Source organism: Trichosurus vulpecula, chromosome 2 (assembly GCF_011100635.1).
Source record: "Trichosurus vulpecula isolate mTriVul1 chromosome 2, mTriVul1.pri, whole genome shotgun sequence".
Taxonomy (NCBI): domain Eukaryota; kingdom Metazoa; phylum Chordata; class Mammalia; order Diprotodontia; family Phalangeridae; genus Trichosurus; species Trichosurus vulpecula.
In genome coordinates, this window is record NC_050574.1 from 82,173,904 (window position 1) to 82,193,129 (window position 19,226).

General features: G+C 41.3%; 1 protein-coding gene across 1 annotated transcript in view; it reads right to left on the reverse strand.

The window, feature by feature from the left end:
* Positions 1-19,226, reverse strand: part of DNHD1 (dynein heavy chain domain 1) — a 113,383-nt gene that overhangs the window by 55,006 nt on the left and 39,151 nt on the right. The window contains exons 10-18 of the mRNA XM_036743773.1: positions 16,325-16,641; positions 15,700-15,943; positions 10,483-10,640; positions 10,029-10,154; positions 9,544-9,820; positions 9,269-9,396; positions 8,843-9,041; positions 8,419-8,513; positions 6,524-6,740 (exon numbers count right to left, since the gene is read on the reverse strand). Of these exons, the coding sequence (XP_036599668.1) occupies positions 6,524-6,740; positions 8,419-8,513; positions 8,843-9,041; positions 9,269-9,396; positions 9,544-9,820; positions 10,029-10,154; positions 10,483-10,640; positions 15,700-15,943; positions 16,325-16,641 (1,761 nt within the window). The remainder of the gene's footprint in view (positions 1-6,523; positions 6,741-8,418; positions 8,514-8,842; positions 9,042-9,268; positions 9,397-9,543; positions 9,821-10,028; positions 10,155-10,482; positions 10,641-15,699; positions 15,944-16,324; positions 16,642-19,226) is intronic.

The following is a 19,226-nucleotide window of genomic DNA, read 5'->3' on the forward strand; positions in this document are numbered from 1 at the left end:
AACTACCCAGCAAAACTGAATAAAATCCAATGTATCAGTAAGGCAAGATTCATGAACTCGAAGATGACTATCAACATGCCTGTGTAGTTTGGAATCACAAAATATAAGACATTCTCTAGGTAGAAAACACAGGAAGTATAACATTTACTTAGACACCAGAGGATCAAATACCAGAACCAGTATTCCAATTCGATATAGCAGTAATTGTATTCCAAAACCAGTAAGTCCACCTCAATGTAACAATAAAGAAATTATAACACAAATTACAGTAAGGAACTAAGTTATCCTGTAACCTTCCCCCCTGCTGGGACCTTCCATAAACACAAATCTTAACTGTCTGCTTGCCTGTGTGACCCACTCAGTTCTCTGGTCTCTGCAGCTCTCTGGTCTCCACTCTGCACTCTCTCTGTAGCTCTCTCTCGTCTCTCCACAGCTCTCTGGGTTCTGTAGCTTGCTAGTCTGCAGATTCTCAGCTCTGTCATCTTGGAGTTCTTACTTCTTCTCCTTGGGCTGAATTCTGAACTTATAATGGCTACCTTCTGGGTATATATACTTTTTTTAGGGCCTGAGAGCTTCACACCCAATCAGCAAAAGGGTATAGGCCTGGGGCTTAGCATTTAGTAAGTAAATGATATGAGCCTGCCTCTAATCAAACCTGCCTTAACTGGCCCCACCTGAGAGCTATTGAAGGGGCAGGAAAGATTTTTAATCACTGATTGGCATCATATTCAGCCCCAAGATCTTTCGCCTCCATTACATAGGCAACTTGTGTCTGAATAAGTACCAACATATTTCTTAAGTACAACAAAATCCCCTCAAAATAAACACATCACATTTGAAAAATACATAACGTAACATCTCATCACTAGAGTGGCCACATAGCTCACTGTTGGCCTCTAAATCTTTGTATCTATAACACAGGTCAATGGGAAACTAGTGGTGCCAATAATACCATAACAGTATGGCAATACAAGGAGGATAATACAAAATAGGTATACAGAACAATATCATTATTCCCCCCTTCAATTGAATGGGGCTTAACACATGTTACTCATGTTACTAGCAGCTGCTGTAGAGGTATAAGACCAGTAACACCAGCACACAGGAGGGCTGCTAGCATAAGTTCTTTGATCTGCTTTTCTAAGGAAAGCAACTTTAAGGGGTTAACAATCTTACTTTAATTAAACATACATACTTCATTCACTTAGTTCAGGGGGAAAGGCCAGCACCCTGAACTTCAGAGCAAATACAAACAGAAATTACAAACAGAGAAAATAACGCAAATCAACAGACAGATTCTGTCTGACCATAGCAATACATACACAGTTACCAGAGAGAGAAGCACCAACTTCTGGGTTTTCAAAGCTGGGGGCGGGGGTGTGGCGGGGGTCCTTAATGGCTACCGAGTCTTGGCTGGCCAAATCACAGGAACAGTCTTCCAATGAGTGAGCCCTCAAAGCAAAATGCTAACATCACACTACACACACACACACACACACACACACACACACACACATATCTTCAGGGTCAGAGGGTGTCACAACCATGTGACTCAAACTCATGTGTGACTTAGGCTTTCTTGTGACTTAAGCAGGTCATCAAAGACTCTTGATTCAATCAAAGACTCTTGATTGAAACAAAGGCAAGAGTCAATCAAAAGCACTTGATTGTCCTAGTGCTGAGAAGCATTCCAAAAGAAAAAACAGCAAAAAGTCCCACTTTGCTTGCCATTACATCCTTCAAGGGAAAAAATAGACATTTAATGAAATACAGGACTTTCAAGCATTCTTAATTAAAAGACCAGAGCTGAATAAAAAATTTGATCTTCAAATAAAAGACTCAAGGAAAATATAAAAAGATTAAAAAAAAAGAAACATGAAAGAGAAAATGTAAGAAATTTAGTAAGGTTAAGCTGTTTATATTTCTATATGGCAAGATTATATGTATAACTCTTAAGAATTTTATTACTATATGGGCAATTAGAAAGAGTATACATTTTCAGAGGGTGTGGCTATAAGGTGACTTTGATGAGATAACACCAAAAAAGGGGGAGGGGTGAGAAAAAAGATTACACTGGGAGAAGAAGGGGGAGATAGAATGGGGTAAATTATCTCACATAAAAGAGGCATGAAAGAGCTATTATAATGGAGGGGAAGATATGGGGGAGTTGGTAAGGCTTGAACCTTACTCTCATAAGAATTGATTCAAAGAGGGAATAACATACACACTCAGTTGGATACAGAAATCTATCTTACCCTATAAAGAAGTAAAAAGAGATGGGGAAAATAGAAAGGGGGCAGATGACAGAAAGGAAGGAGGTTGGGGGAGGTGGTGATCAGAAAATACTTGTGAGGAGGGACAGGGTGAAGGTAAGAAAGAGGGAAGGATAAACAAGGGGAAAATAGGATGGAGGGAAATACAGTTAGTTATCATAGTATATGTGAATGGGATAAACTCACCCATAAAACAGAAGTGGGTAGCAGAATGGATTAAAAACCAGAATCCTACAATATGTTGTTCACAAAAAACACATATGAAGCACAGAGACACACACAGAGTAAATGTAATGGGCTGCAGCAGAATCTATTTTGCTTTAGTTGAAGCAAAAAAAAGAGCAGAGATGGCAATCATGATCATACAAAGCAAAAGGAAAAATAGATCTAATTAAAAGAGATAATGAAGGAAACTATAACTTGCTGAAAGGTACCATAGAAAATTAAGTAATATCAATACTAAGTATGTATGCACAAAATGGCATAGCATCTAAATTTTTGAAGAAGTTGAATGTTACAGGAAAAAATAGACAGTAAAACTATACTAGTGGGGGACTTCAACTTTCCCTTTTCAGAACTAGATAAAACTAACCAAAAAATAAACAAGAAAGAAATTAAGGAGGTAAATCGAATTCTGGATAAGTTAGCCATGATAGATCTCTAGAGAAAAGTGAATGGGAATAGAAAGGAATACTACCTTCTACATTAAGTAGTCCCTGATTACCTCCCCTTACCCACTCTTTAAAATAATTAAAATAATCTTGCCTTCTTCAAACTGAACAGAATTTGCCTCTCTATTACTCTTCTCATCAATTATTTTGTATTATGATTATTAGTACATATGTATTACGTACCACCTAATTTTTTCCACCCATCTACCACTCTATTTCTTAGCCAATACCACCTAGTTTTGATAATTACTGCTTTATAATACAGTTTGAGATCTGGTATGGCTAGACCATCTTCACATTTTTTTTCATTGATTCCCTTGATATCCTTGACCTCTACTATACTATAAGCATTCTGAGCAGGAATAGTGTCTGTTGGATATTAGATCTCTCCCTAGAAACTAGTACAGTTGGAAAAGTGTGTCAAAATTTGGTTGCCCAGAGTATTGTACATCAATTTCATGACAGCATGCTTCCCCGTGTTCTGGATAATGGATGATGCTCTCACACTTTCCCCATCACCAATTAAGTGAAGCAAGGCTGTGTTCTTGCTCCCATGATTTTTAGCATGATGTTTTCAGCAATGTTGTTAGATGCCTTCAATGAGGACAAAAACAGGATTAAGGTCAGCTGCCACACTGATGGTAAATTATTTATCTTGAGAAGGCTACAAGCTAAGACTAAAGTAGAAGAGTTGGTGTATGATTTTTTTGTTTGCATACAATTGTGCTCTTATGCAGTCCCTGAGGCAACAAAGTATTGATTCTCTGCTGCTTGTGTTAATTTTGGCCTAACAATTAACACCAAGAAAAAACAGGTTCTCCACCAGCCAGCACCACACTATTCACATGTGAAACCATCAGTTACAGCAAATGAAGAAGTTTTGAATACTGTGGGTAAGTTCACTGACCTTGACAATATATCTTCCAGAGATGTACATATTGATAAAAAAGCTGAAGCATGCATTGCCAGAGCTAGCTCAGTGTTTGGGAGGCTCTGAAGGAAAGTGTGGGAGAGAAGAGGTATTAGAATACCTACTAAAATGAAGGTCTATAGAGCCGTTGTGCTGACTTCTTTATTTGTATGTCTATGAAACCTGGATAGTATACCAGCACCATGCCAGGAAACGGAATTGCTTCCATTTGAATTGTCTTAGGAAAATTCTGAAGACCACTGGGAAAGATAAGAAAGCAGACACTGAGTTTCTTTCTTGAGATAAACTACCAAGCATTCAAACTCTCCTGCTGAGAGTACAACTCCAATGAGCTGGCCACGTTGTTCAAATGCCAAACATATGTTTGCCAAAAAGACTATTTTATGAAGAACTCAGGCAAGGAAGGGACTCACATGGTGGTCAGAAGAAATAATATATTCTCGAGGTCTCTGTGAAGAACTTTGTAATCAATTTCATGGGAGATGCTGGCAAAGGATCACCCAGCATAGCGTGCCCACATCAAAGAAGGTATGTGCTCTATGAGAGAAGCATAATTGCAGTAGCTCAAAAGAAACAGGGGATATGCAAGTTTAGAAACATGTCCACCCCAAATGTTCATACGGACTATTTGTGCCCAACATGTGGTAGTGCATTCCAAGCTCATATTGGTCTGATCAGCCACAGTCAGATACACTGTACCTTAATAACAACATAGTGATGTCATTTTGGTCCTCTTAGAGAGCAAGGGACAACAACCAACCAGTACAGTTACCTACACAAAGTAGGCATTTAATAAATGCTTGTTTGAATCAATGAAATTTGATATCATCTATATCACTGAAACTTGGTGTAATGGAGCCTATGATTGGAATATGTTTCTAGACAGGTATGTATTATTCAACAGAAACAGAATATGCAAAAGAATTGGGACAGAAGAGATAATATATATATATACATACATACACACACACATATATATATACATATATATGTATGTATATGTATATATATCTATATATCTATACCTATATCTATATCTATATATATATCTATATCTATATCTATATCTATACCTATATCTATATCTATATATAGACAGGTCCATATGAGGAAATCCCAAAACCCAACGGGTGACAAACTGGAGAATATCTAGGTGAATATTGTAAAAAAGAGACTGGGAAGCCTTCCTGGGCAAAGAAACCAACCTTTATTAAGAGAAACAAAGGTGGGGCCTATAATCTGCCCAGTATGGTCCGAGACCCCAAAATACAAAATTCACAGTTACTTATAGGTCTTTTGATTCATCTATGGTGCAACCAAGTCCTCTAGAAGCTGATTTATGCAAGATTGCATTTTGCAGGTCACTATGTCCTAACTTTATGACATCCTAACTTTGTTATTTCCATGATGTCTCAATTAGCCCTTTGATGAGGATTTCTTCCCTTATTTTAATATAAAGATTAATGTATAGGTATGATTATCATGGTCACATGCTTAAGAGACACACTTTATAATGAGTTAGTTATATTCCTAATTGTTATTATTAGTTTATTATTATTAATTATCCTAGTGATTATAGCTGATAAAAGATTGGCAAGGCAATATAGAGCAAAGCACTCAAGGCACGATTATTGATCTTTGTCCTTTCAATACCAAATGAAAGCAGAAATAGAAGCAACATTGCTTTATGGAATATACTAGAGATTTCCTAGACAAAAGAGAAAAGAGGTGAGGAGTTAGGAAAAGAGCTCACGAACATGGAACAGAGGCATGATTACAGTAGTGATGGGCAACTTGCAGAGATATCTGCAAGAGATCTTTGTGCCAAAAGCAGAAGTTAATATATAAGCTAATATATAATAATAAAGTTATTCTTAATGATAATTTCATCTTTCCAGTACTGAGAGAAACCAATGAAGGAATCTCTCATTCTGGGCCTGATTCCAACTAAAAAAGGAAGAGTTTTTTGCTCAAATAGAAATGAAAGGAGTTACCAGTGAGAAGTGAATGGAAATTACCATTTCATACTAGAATTCAAGTTCTAGAGGAAGAGGAAGCTGGATATAGTCTGAAAGACAGGCTAGATTTGGGGGCACAAGATTTCAAAGAGTTCAGAAAAAGGATAGATAGGATCCCATAATCTAAAATTCTACCAGGAAAGTCAGCTCAGAAGGTATGAGAAGTTCAGAAAAATGAAATTCTGAGGATTCAAAGAAGAATGGAAGGGGCGGGGAAGAAAAGGTAGAGTTGTCCAAAAAGATTGCTGTTAATACACAAGGAAATAATTAGCCAACATTTTTAAAATTAGGGGAAATTAGTGCATAAAATTGAAAATAAAAAAGTGTGGCATGGTCCTGTAAGAGAACTTCCTAGAATCCTGGAGAAAAGACCCATGCCTTGCCACAGTAGGAATGATAAGGAATGAGCAAGAGTGAAATATGTTCTGCCTGGCCCCAGAGGGAAAAAACTAGAAGCAACAGATAGATACATATCTATGCACTGCATATTTCAGTCTTCTTAGGAACAATTTCCTAATAATCACAATGGACTGCTTAATAAGGTAGTGACCTCCCTGTTAACGGATGTGACAAAATTGAGACTATGTTCTGGTCAGAACAACTGCAGGGTTAGGGAATGCTAAGCATTACCAGACAAGATATAGGTATTGCTGTCCTTGGCCACTATCTCCAACTGCTGTCCTTGGGCCCGGCTGTGCGAATGTCGCTTGGAGCGCTCTGTAGGTGGGAGCTCATCGGGCACACAAAGGATAAAGTTGAGAAGATGGAGCTGTCGGCCCTCCCAAGTCTGTTGCAGCTTCCGTAGACTCTCCTGAGTCTGGCAGTGCTCATTCTCACTCAGCCAGATCTGGAATGATAGGATCTCAGTATTGAAAGGGGTCTTAAATCCATCTAGCCCAACCTCATTCCCAATGAAGGACTCCTCTCTACAATATTGACAGTTGTTATTCAAGGCTTTGTTTACATACATCCTGTAACAGGGAGCTCATTACTTTATAAAACAACCCATTCTAATGACAGCCTTGACTATTGGGGAAATTCTTCCTAAGGAGTCTGAAATCTGAATCACTATAACTTCCACCTGTTGCTTCTAGGTCTGCCCTCCTGGACAAACAGAACAAATTTGTCCTGTATTCTCTATGAAAGCTTTCAAAAACTTGAAAAGAGCTGGTTTGTTATCTTTAAATATTCTCTTCTTCAAGCCAAACATCTCTAGTTTTTTCAACAGAACTTCCTGTATGTCCCTTCACCTTCCTAGTTGCTCTCATCTGGATATGCTTCAGTTTGCCAATGTGCCTTTTAAAAGGTTGTACCAAGAAATGAATACAGCATTCCAATTGTGGTTTAATTAGGACAAAATTACAAAAGCATTCCCTTAGGACACTATATCTCTATTACCATAGTCTAAGACTGTACTACACTTTTTGGTAAGCTGTATCTGTATACAGATCTATATTTGTATATCTATCTCTAGCCCCAGTCTGTTTCTTAAGCTTTTGTCCTATATCTCCTACTAGATGTCCCATATTCATCAGAAATTCAATGTATTCAAAGCAGATATCATTACTTTTCATAGGAAAATGACTTCCACTTTTTGTGTGATTTATTTTTTGAACCTACACATATAACTTTATGTTTATCCCTGCTAAAATTTGCCTAGATATTTTTAGTCTAGTATTTCAGTAGTGGACAGGACACCAGAAGTCAGAAGACCTTGAGCAAGTCACCTGTTTGAAGATCTGTCTCCTGTTTTATAAAATGTAGATAATAAACCTTGCCCTGACAACATGGCCTACTGTGAGGGTAAAATGAGATAATGGATGGGAAAGGCTTTTAGGAACATTAAGGTGCAATACAAAGCTAACATTTTGATCACCATTATTATTCTGTCATCCAAATGCTGTTCTAGCTATTCCTCTCAGCCTTATATCACCTGTAAATTTTTATAAATAAGCCTTCTTTGTTGGGATCTACGTCATTGATAATATGGAACAGAACAGGGCCAAGGACAGATCTCCTGTACGCTCTGTTGAAGATCTCATTCAGGTTGACACTGCACTATTAATCAACATTCCTTGAATGCAATTGTTTAACCAGCTTACATCTCACTATCTGACTATGTTGTCTTCAACCTCTTATTCTTCTATCTTGACCCAGAAGGAAAACCAGAAGGCCTTGTGTTACAATCATTTTTTCCAATTACTTAATATCAAGTGACAATTTATAAATGCTTTGCTGAAATTAAGAAATATTGGGACTATGGCACTATCAGAAAAGGACATGAGATTAGTGTAGAATGACATATTCTTAATGAGCCCACCTTGCTTGGCTCCTAATACACTGCTTTCTTTTCTACCCACATTTTCAAAGGAGGCCCCTGGCAGCCTGCCCCTCACTCATAACTTACAGAGCTTGCCATGGACTTAATCATTTGGAGACTTCACAAGCTAGCTTTGACTTTCTCCAGCCTAAGCAATGTCTACTTCCACCCTCATCTCTAATTCCAAACCTAGCCTCAGTCCTACCTGACAGATTCTGTTTCTGTATTCTAGCAGGGGGTAGGAAAGCAGCTGGCCCAAGGTCAGGAGTTCAATGTTTTCAGGACAACCTGCCCCCATAGCTATAGAAAGAAAGGCGGAGAGCCGGTCAGAGCTACCACCTAGGCTCTAGCCTGCTCAGCTCTCTCCTACAGGAAGGAAACACATGAAGAAGGCTGACCTTTGAGGGATGCCCTATCTACCAGGCAGAGGAGTTGTGAGTAGAGATACAAACTTGGAGAAGGAGGGGGAATACCTTAGGATATACTAGGGAAAGAGAGGGCACCATATCAAGTGGGCAATGAGAGAAGGAAACCAGAGAAGGAAAGGGCTCAAGCTCTAGAACTGAAAGAAAACTGAGCAGGCTGACCAGGACATCTCTGTTCCTCCACCCCCTGACCCTCTCTCCCACCTCGAAAAATGGCCTGCCAGCCACTGCCTTGCAACTGGGGGTTGTCCAACATAGAGAGCACTGGCAAATAGCTCCGAAATTCCTCCAGCAGGCGCATACAGGCTTGTATTACAGGATTAGCCACCACGAACAACCTGCTTAGCTTGGCTGCCTCTGTCAACCAGTGATCTGTCTTGTCCCAGGCGAAAGAGGTGCTGAACTAAGGAGGATGATATGACCTGTCAGCAGGTCCCATCAGACCTTAACTACTAATAAATCAATCAATAAGCCTTTGTCTAGGCTGAAACAGGAGTTGGGCCAGGGCAGGGGCAGAGATAGGGCAATGGTAAGAACTGTACTATGCGTGGATGGTTGAGGACATGGATGGAGACTGAATCAGGGGAGGGGCGGAAGATAGAAGATTTCTAGAATGAAAACTACCCATACCTTACTAAAAGCCAGGCATTTCCATTCACTAATTTGCTCACTGATCAGGCAAAAGAGACGCCAGACACGCTGTTGAAGTAAAATGGGTTGGAGATTTCTTTGAGGCACTGGCATTGGCTTCTCATTCCCTGCAGTGGAAGAAAGTACTCCTGGGTCCCTGACTCTCCCCAGGGAAGAGAGGGGTGTGTGTGTGTGTGTGTTTGTGTACGCGTATATGTATGTATGCGTGTATGTAAGAAAGAGAGAGAGAGACAGTAGAAGAATGGGCTTTGTACCACTGAGGATGACATAGGCATGGTGCAGCTCAGCAAGGCGGGCAGAGATGGAGGCATATGTACGCTCCATGTTGATAAGCTGACGCTCAGTACTGCGCTGCTCCTGGGTGGGGTCCATGAAGGGGCCTGAGATGGCCTGGAGGCTCAGGTCTTCCAACTCTTTCACAGCAGCTGCTATCATCTCCTGAAGCTGGGGCACCAAGGTGCTCTGCTTGCTGAGCAGGAACTCAGAAGCCTGGAGCCGCTCAAAGAGGAAGGTCTCCCACACATCTAGCAGCTACAGGCCCAGAACAGGAGGAAGTAAGGCACAGGGACCCCTGATGGGAGATGGGGGAGGGAAGGGGAAAGGAAAAAAATGGGGATGGGGGGGGGAGATGGATGAGGGGGAATAGAGGACACTGAGGAACCAATATTCTATCCAATGTTTCTCTAAGGATTGGAGAGGACAAGCTCTGGGAAGAGTCCCTGCCCAGCATGTTTCTCACCGCAATTTCCAGTCCCTCATCCTCATAGGTTAATTTGCCAAAGTGGGATCGGACAAGGTTATTGAGAGCACGTACATATTCCACTCGTTCCTCCAGGCCTTCACTTTGTTCTTTGGCCTCTGTCAGCTGCAGGCAACTCAGTATCAGGACCTCTGCCCTCTCCAACCAGCTCCAACACCACACACACCCTCCCTTCTGTTCTTCTTCTTCTTCAGTAGGAACTCCCTACCTGCTTTCCTAACTGCTACAAAGTAGTACCTTCCTTTTCTAGACCCCAACCCATGGAACAGTCTCATAGGAAGGTAAGGAGCAGGATCTACATCTCCACCTCTGAATGAGGAGCTTGCCTTGTCCAAGGACACACTATCAGACCAAAGTTCCATTTAGCCAGGGACAGTCTTTCCCGCTACCCTGGAAGGTCCTTGGGTTCTGCGTCATATACCCACATGCCCACCTTCTGGGAACACTTGGCAATGGTCTGGATGTCAGCACTGATGTTTTGGAGGACTTCTACAAACTCTGAGAGTTCTTTTATGAGTTCTTGACTTTGATTGTATCTCACACTCTTCAACTGAGCCAAGATGTCCTTCTTTACATCAGCCAGCTGTGTCACTGGAGAAAAAAGCAGGCTGGAAAGAGGCAGGTCTCAGAGAGATGAGTTATTTAGGGAAAGAATGGTGGGGTGAATGGGAGAAGTAGAGAAGTTGAGGAAAAGTGGAGGAGAGGATAGATGGAAGGGAAAGGTAGGGAAAGAAGCAGATAAAAGATTGAGGGGAATTACTCAGTTTGGACTTTGAGGGTGAATTAGCTATGAATAGCCTGGACTTAAGCAGATGAAGAGAGGAATCTATAACCAAATGATTGTTGAGAAAGCCAAACACAGAAAGCTGGATTTTGCATGCTGGCTCCTCCACTCAGTGGTTACCAACTTGGATAGTGTTAGTGTCTAAGTAATCCTCACACCAAAAGAGGACATTTTTTAGCCTTTGGACCCCTGGCCTATAATTGTGTGACTATCAGCAACTTGCTAAATGAGAAACACTTATGTTCCTGAGGCTACAGCCAAGTAAAGGAAACTGAAGCCTCCAGGTCCTAGAGGGACACTAGCACACCTTCCTATGGGGTAGCAGCAGTAGGACCCAGGCACTGCCAATTGACTCCCAGAATCTATGGGAAGTTGTGAAAGATGCCAAAGATCCAGCTCTGTGTCTCAGGTTTCACTGACTCTCAGTCAGCTTCCCAGGACAGTAAGTCCTTTTAGTGTCAGTTCAGAGGCATTTTACCTTGCACTCTTTACTAAAATACCCGTAGACCACAAATTGAAAGATAGACCTTCCTGACCTCATTGCTATCTCAGGAGCTGGCTTTTTGGGTTCAGAGATCACTGCAAATTTAACCCCAGCAAGCAATCCTCTTTCTACTGCTGCCATCCCTGTCTCCAGGTTTTTTTTTTTAAACTAACATATTGCTTTTCCTCGTCTAGCCCATTTCTCTACACAATTCTACCTATAAGAACATATTATCTAAAATTTAAAAGGGCAAGGAGAAAAGAGAAATTCAGTCATAACACACCATGGATCAACTACCTATGATCATGTTAACTTACATTTGTAGAACATCATAAGATTTGCAAAGTGCTTTCCTCACAACAATGCCAGGAGGCAGGGAGTATGGAAACCTATGTTGCTATGGTCATGGAGATGAGAGATGCTTCCACAGAATCTACAAGCCATGGCTTCTGGGACATTTTCTAAAGATGTCTGGGGAAGATAGTGGAAGAGGAGGAAACTAACTCATGATGTAGAGTTAAGAATTTTGTCCTTCATCTTGGCACCATGCGGACTTTCCGGAGTTGAACGCTCAGCTGGTTCTCTGGATTTATGCTTCTCTACTTTTAACTACACTCTGAAAGGCACTGCTGCTTCTGCTACTGTTTCAGTTAACTGTATAGATGACTGTACCAAAAAACATCGATCAGTTGATACCATGCTGATCAGAAAGGGGGATGAGGGACCTAAATCATAAGGTGGCAGTATGAGTCTGGAAAGGGCTATTTATCACCCTGTGGGAGAGAGGAATTTCAGTACTTGGAATAGAAAGCAGGGTCCTACTCCACTGGCAACCCTAAGTTTGGCTTCTATCAGAGATAGGGAAGAGCTGACGGACTAGTTGAGTGCTCTATGTAAGCTCTGTATCTGTTCATTGGCTCCTCTGGGATACTTTGTGTGTTTGGCATTTCCTATAGGACAAAATAAAGGCTACCACATACCCAACATCCATTTTGTACCTTTAATGCTTGTCCAAAAGAGCTGGGGGCTGCTTTTTTGCCCACATTTGGGAAAACTCTACTCTACATAAAGGAAATTGTTAGGAAGCTTTTCCTGATAAAAATTCTAAATTTGCCTAGTTGTAACTTCTACTCATTGTTCCTGGTTCTACCCCTTGGGATAGCACTAACAAATATGAAGATAACTATCATACCTCCCCCTGAACCTTTGAATCTTTTCTAGTCTAAATATCCCTAGTTTCTTCAAATGATCTTCAGATGGCATAATACTCCTTACCATTCTCTTTGCCCTCCTCTGAACACACAACTCTCCCAGATTATCAATGCTCCTCTTAAACTGTGACACCTGGAACTCAACACAACACTCCAGATGTGGTGTGAGCAAGGAAAGTGACAACCCGAAAAGACCTTAGCCTAAAAGGGCCAGGATCTCCCATCGCATCCTGGGCCACCTCCAGTCAATCTGATGAACATCTGGCCACTGGACCCAGATGGCTCTAGAGGAGAAAGTGAGGCCTTGCACAGCCCTCCCTCACTCAAATCTAAGTCAACTGCAAGTCATGTCATCATTCCCTGATGTCATGGTCCTCTTCAAGAAAGGACCAACACAACCTATGTCTCCCTTCAAGCAACTTAAGGTCTCAAGAGCTTTTTTGGCTGCCACATCACACTGCTGACTCACGCTGAGCTTGTGATCCACTAAAACCTCCAGACCTTTTTCAAACTGTTGTCTAGCCATGCTTCCTCTAATCTATATGTGTGAAGTATATTTTTTTTAAACTCATGCGTAAGACTATCCATTTATCCCTATTAAATTTTATCTATTAAGACTCAGCCCATCATTCTAGCCTGTCAAGATCTCTTTGGATGCTGGCTGTGTCATCCAGTATTGCAACTTTATGTCACCTGCAATTTGAAAAGCATGCCATCTATTGATATTTAGCTATTGATAAAAATGATCCCCAAATCTAGGTAACAGCTCTTCTTTTTTCTTTTGACCTTTGTCTTGCACCACTTATTGCCTACTAGGGAATTCCACCTGGAGTTCTATAGGAATATCAAATTTGATATATCCAAAATTGAAGTCATTATCTTCCCCCTGAAAGTTACTTTTCTTCCTAGCTTTCCTATTTGCATCCCACACATCCCCTTGGTTCACAACCACCGAAGTCTCTCCTGACTCTCTGCTCTCCCTCACCTCCCACATCTAATCAGTTGCCAAGTCTCATTGACTCTACTTCCGCAATATCTGTTGCAGTCATGGCTCTCTTCATTCACGGAGCTACCCACCCTAGTTCAGATCCTCTGCACCGGGAATATTGCAATAATTTTTTAGCTGATCTCCTTGAATACAATCTCTCCCCTCTCCAATCTATCCTCCACACAGCTGCCAAACTGATATGCCTAAAGCAGAAATCTAGATCACTCCCCTGATCACAAAACTTCAGTAGTTCCCTGACACCTCAGAAATTTTTCTGTGGCATTTAAAATCTTCACAATCTGATTCTAATCTATATAAGTAGATTTCACTTGTCTCCTCCTCATACAGTAGACTCTGTAGTCTGAACTGGGCTACTTGCTGTTCCCCATGCATCCTCCTCTGTCTCCCTAAGGCATATGGTGGTACTCGCATCAGCAACACATATTTCTAGAGCATAGGCTGTCCCCCATACCTAGAATGCTCTTCTTACCTAACTACCTCTCTCCTGAAATCCTTACCTCCTTTCAAGCCTCAGCTTAAGTACTACCTCCTACATAGGGCCTCTCTTAATCTTCCTAATTATCAGGACACCCCCACCCCCAAAAAATGCTTGGCATTTGTGTTTACTTATGTAACCCAGTTTTGCTATGGAGACACTCTAGAAAACTTCCTCAGAGACCACCAGTTAGTGTTATTTGGGATCTGGAACTTATGGGGAAATCTTTATGAAGCTTTCTAGGAAGAAGAGTTGAGAATTGATATTCAGGTGTCATCTCCATTTTGAGAGCCATCTGGACATTCCAAGGTAAAGCACTCAGATGGATCAGGAGGTTTGAGTTTCTCTGTTGAGTTTTCTTCCCTACAAAGACTCTGACAGGCCCTGCCACTGCTCCTGCTACTACTTCTGTGACTACTGATGTGTTTGCTCTTGCATGGAGACATTGCCTTACTGAAAGTGATGAATGGTAAGACCTCGCCTTCATCCCCCTACCCCTATGCTCATTGTTCTTTCATTGCTATTATATATTATCCTTTAGAAAGCAGCAACTCGGTGGTACAACAGACAGACTGCTGGGGTTTGGAGTCGGAAAGACCTGAGTTCAAATCCAGACTCAGACACTTCCTAGCTGGGCAAGTCACTTTACCTCTAGCTGCCTCAGTTTCCTCATCTGTAAAATGGGCATATTAATAGTACCTATCTCCCAGGTTTGTTGTGAGAATGAGATATTTGTAGTGCTTTGTAAACCTTAAAACTATATAAATGCTAGTTATTATCATTATTATTATTATTATTGAAGAAAGCTGGTAGCCACTTGGTACTATTGCTGGTAATCCTTGTTGTATGGTTAATGTTAGCAATGCAGATGGAAGTTAAGAGATTTGGGGCAGAAAGAGAGTTTCGGTAGAAAGTAAGAGACTCATTCTGCTTCAGTGTGAGATAGGAGATGGTGGAATTAATGATTGCCCCTGAGGGGATCACAAATAATTTGGAGATATTTTATGATGGTTTATCCTCAAGTCACCTCAACTTGGTTTATGGAATAATAAACAGAGATTAATATTATAAGATGACTTAAAAGCCCCGAGTCATATCAAAGGCAAGTCCCTTGCATCAAGCCGGACTGGACTATGCCGCTCTTTGGATTCTTTGCTAACGCTTACATGAGACCTTCCTCCCCACCTCCACACCAAATACTTTTCAACTTACCTGTGAGTGAGAATTTACAAGAAAGAGACCTACTTGTAATCCACTACTACCACCCATATTTATTACTCTCCTCCATGTACATGATATTTCCCACTAATAAAATGTAAGTTTCTTGAGGTTACAGGCCTGTTACTCTTCTCTATGTTCCTCATATCTAGCTTTTAAAATGGTTATTGAACTGAATTGGACTAGTGGTCTACAGTATGTAGCGGGGACAAAGAAAGGAAAAAGAGACGGCTCCTGACAGGCCAAGCAGATCAGGTGGCGATGGAGAGGAGACCGGAGAGAGGGAAGAGAAGGAGCAGAGGGAACAGTGGGGGGGAAGGGACAGAGATGTAAGTGACAAAGGTAGGGAGGACAAGGAAAGGAGGAAAAGAGAGGAGAAGAATGAGGCAGGGCAAAGAGACCAGGGAAGGTAAGCAAGGAGGTAGGAAGAGAATAGATGAGGGAGCAATACAGGGAGAAGAAAACTCACCGATGTCTGTCTGAACACAGTCACAGTTGAGATGCAGCAGCAGATTTTCAGTGAGCAACACGGTGGGCACCTCGCTCGCTCGGCTCTGCCAGGATTCCAGCTCGGTGATGAGCCTCAGATATCTCGCAGCAGGCCAGCTGTTCATGGGCTCCAATTTCTGGGGTCCCCAGTTCTTCAGAAATTGGTAGATGCCTCTGAGCCATTTGTGCTCCTGGCAGAAATTGTTCACTTCCAGCAACATATCCTGGACACGATGCAAGCAATGAGAGACTGTGGGGCACAGTCACTTCTATACCCAATATACTACCACTGCCGAAATGGGAATAGGAAGTAGAGGGGCCATGCGGATGGAGGAGGTCAGGAGGTAGTATGGGGGGGGCCAAGAGGAAATAGTCTAGGACAGGTTAAGGATAGTGCCAGTGAAGGAGGGGAAGAGGTCATTAAGTGTTAAGAAGGTGTGAGCCAGTGGTATTCAAAAGGGAGAAAAGATAGTCAGACCACAGGTATGGTACTCAGGAGGACAAGAAAGAGAAGTAAAGGGGAGTAGGGTAAAACAGAGTAAGAATGGAGAAGGGGAGGTTAGGGAAGGGGCAAGAATGAAGAGGGGAGATCTCTTACCCCCTACCTCTAATAATGCTTGCTGGATAGCCAAAGCTTTTTGGATTCCATTGTTAGTGTCCAAATCATTCTGCAGCTGAATTCGGCTAGGTGGGGCATACTGGGATCTTACTCTGTGCCCAAGAACCTCAAGAGGCCCAGCATTAGGGTCAGCCTGCCTTGAACGCACCATCTCTGTCTCAGGGCCACAAAAGATTCTGACAGCTTCACTGGGTTGGGCCCGGAATGCCAAGGAAATAAAAGCAGGAGCTAATTCCTCTTCATCCTCTTCTTCTATTGGCACCGTTGTACTGTTTGCTGTGCCTCCTCGTACCTGAGGCTCACCTGGTACACACAAAACACACCCTGATGTAGACATAAGCCTGTTCCATGTATGCCCATCACATAAACACTTCCATTCAAGTAGGCTCCAGCATACACACAGATACAAATTCACACAAGTCACACAAGCCAACTTTGGGATGCTTCACATGTAGATGAGTAACTCCAGACTGCTAGAGAGAATGCCAAGTGTAATGTGATATATAAAGGGAGGAGCTGATGTGACAGCTTTGAAGAAGAGACAATGTTTTTCCTTCTTTGAGAAGATGCACTTGGTTCTAGACTCTCTTCAGGGAGAGACATATGGAGAGAAAGAAAGACTTTGGAAGTGGTAGCCATCTTCTCAATATTTCCCTGATTACCAACTTACCTCCTCAGAGACTTCAGAAATTTTCCCTTTGGGTGAGATCAGGACCTCTCTCTTAGTTGAGCTGAGATCTCATCTCACTCCAAGCTAAAGAGCTCATTCACTCTACCTATTTTCCAGTTTATTCTAATTTATATAACTTCTCTGAATGCTGTTTGCTATATGTTTCAATACATAGGTTTAGTGACTATTCAGTATTTGTGATGGTTTTTGTGTAACTAGGATTTGGTAGGAAGGAGTTAAGCCTGTGGCTGTAAGTTTGGGGTAATCTTCCCCACTTAAAAGCTATCAGAAAAGTAGCTTTTTGTTTTAAACCAAAATCATACCCTTAGACAAACAACATTTAGGGAGGGCAGACAGACATAATTAGAATCTGATACCCCTCCCTTAGAGAGTGGAGAACAAAGCAGTCAGCCTCAAATCCCTTCTCTTGCTACTCTAAGGTAGGAATTTCAGGAAATTCAGTGTAGAAACACAAGGGGGAAAAGAAATTTAAAATGCTACTTCTACCACTGTGTTTTTGAATCCCTCCTCTCCTCTTCAATTCAGCACCCCTCAAGCATTTCTATGCAGCTGGTGGGCACATATGTATGCATCATAGTAAGTATCCATTAGTAGACTTAATAATCAGATGGGCTAATGATGGACTTAATGACCAGGAGGTAGAGATTTAATAACCAAGTAGTAGATTATTTCCTTTGGAGAGGGGTTGGAAAAAATCCAGAAATATATCTTCCATGGGCAGCACAATTACTTTATACATACACGCTTGCACACACCCATAGCAGCCTACTCTGCCACTACTTTCAAATAAATCCACAAACATTTCACTCTGGTTTATACTCTGGTGTACACTCATCCATACTAGATGTCCATCCCTACATACTAGATGGACATCCATAGATGTCCACCCAAACCTAGTATACATATGTAAGCATTCTCAGGCTCGCACCAAAATGTTTACCAGACTCTCCTAGTACACATACAGGTACCATACTCCTCATCAATGAAATAATGACCATGTTGGCTTCATATTTGACAGGCTGTGTACTGTACTAGGCCACATTACCTCAAGAGTAGTAGTTCCCACAGAATCACCAAATCGCTTGGTTTAACCAGTAACTGAACAATAACAATCTCTTATCTAGCCTCTAACTGAAGATCTCCAAAGAAGGGGAAACCACAACTTCCCCTTTTTGCCCATTCCACTTCACACATCTCTATCCTATTTAAATAGCACTTTCAGGTTCACAAAGCACTTTCCCTGCAAGTCTGTGAGGTATGCAGTGTAAACATTAGCTCCGTTTTACAGAGGAAGACACCACCCACTCTAAGTCCAACTTCAGTAATTACAAACATAAACAGCCACTCAAACCAGCTGATCTGTGCATAAAAACAGAAGCATAAACACACTATTCTCTCAATGATTACCAATGACCTTTTAATTGTTAAATCTAATTATCTTTTTTCAATGTTATCTACCTTAATTATCTACCTTAAAGACTCAGTAGCTTTCTACACAGTTGACTAACCCCTCCTACTAGGTAAGACAATAAAAACAAAAAAAAATTCATCAAATGACCACAGTTTGCAGAATATTCTGCTAAATACTGGAGGAAGGAGGGGAGTGAAGGAAGGAATTCATAGTTCAGATAAGATACAGACCTTTGTGTCTTGGAGCTCACAGTCCCTGTCTTCCTACTCACTACCATGATCCAAACCCTCATCACCTCTTGCTTGAATTTTTGTTATAACTTCTTAATTGGTTTCCCTATATCCATTATCGCTCTTTTCCAAATCATTTTCCAACAGCTTCCCAGTTAATATTTCTAAAGTCTGACCATATCACTTCCTTTACTTAAGAAGCTTGAGGGCTCCCTCTGCTTTTAGGTTATGATACAAACTCCTCTGGCTTTTCAAACTCTTCACAATCTGGCGCCAGCCTATCTGTCCAGGATGATTACATACTACTACTTCCTTTCATGCATGTTCCAGCTAAACTAGCCAGCTTGTGTTTCTCCCAAATCAATATTCCATCTATTGCCTCCTTGCCTTTGAAAGATTATTCCGCCAGCAACAACCAAGATAGATTAGAAGAGAGAAAATAGTTAAGATGATCTATTAGGAGGTTACTTTGATAGTCCAAGTGGATGTACTTCTACTAGGATGGTGGCAGTAGGAATTCAATTCAATCTGATTCAGTAATAGACAACCTGGTATA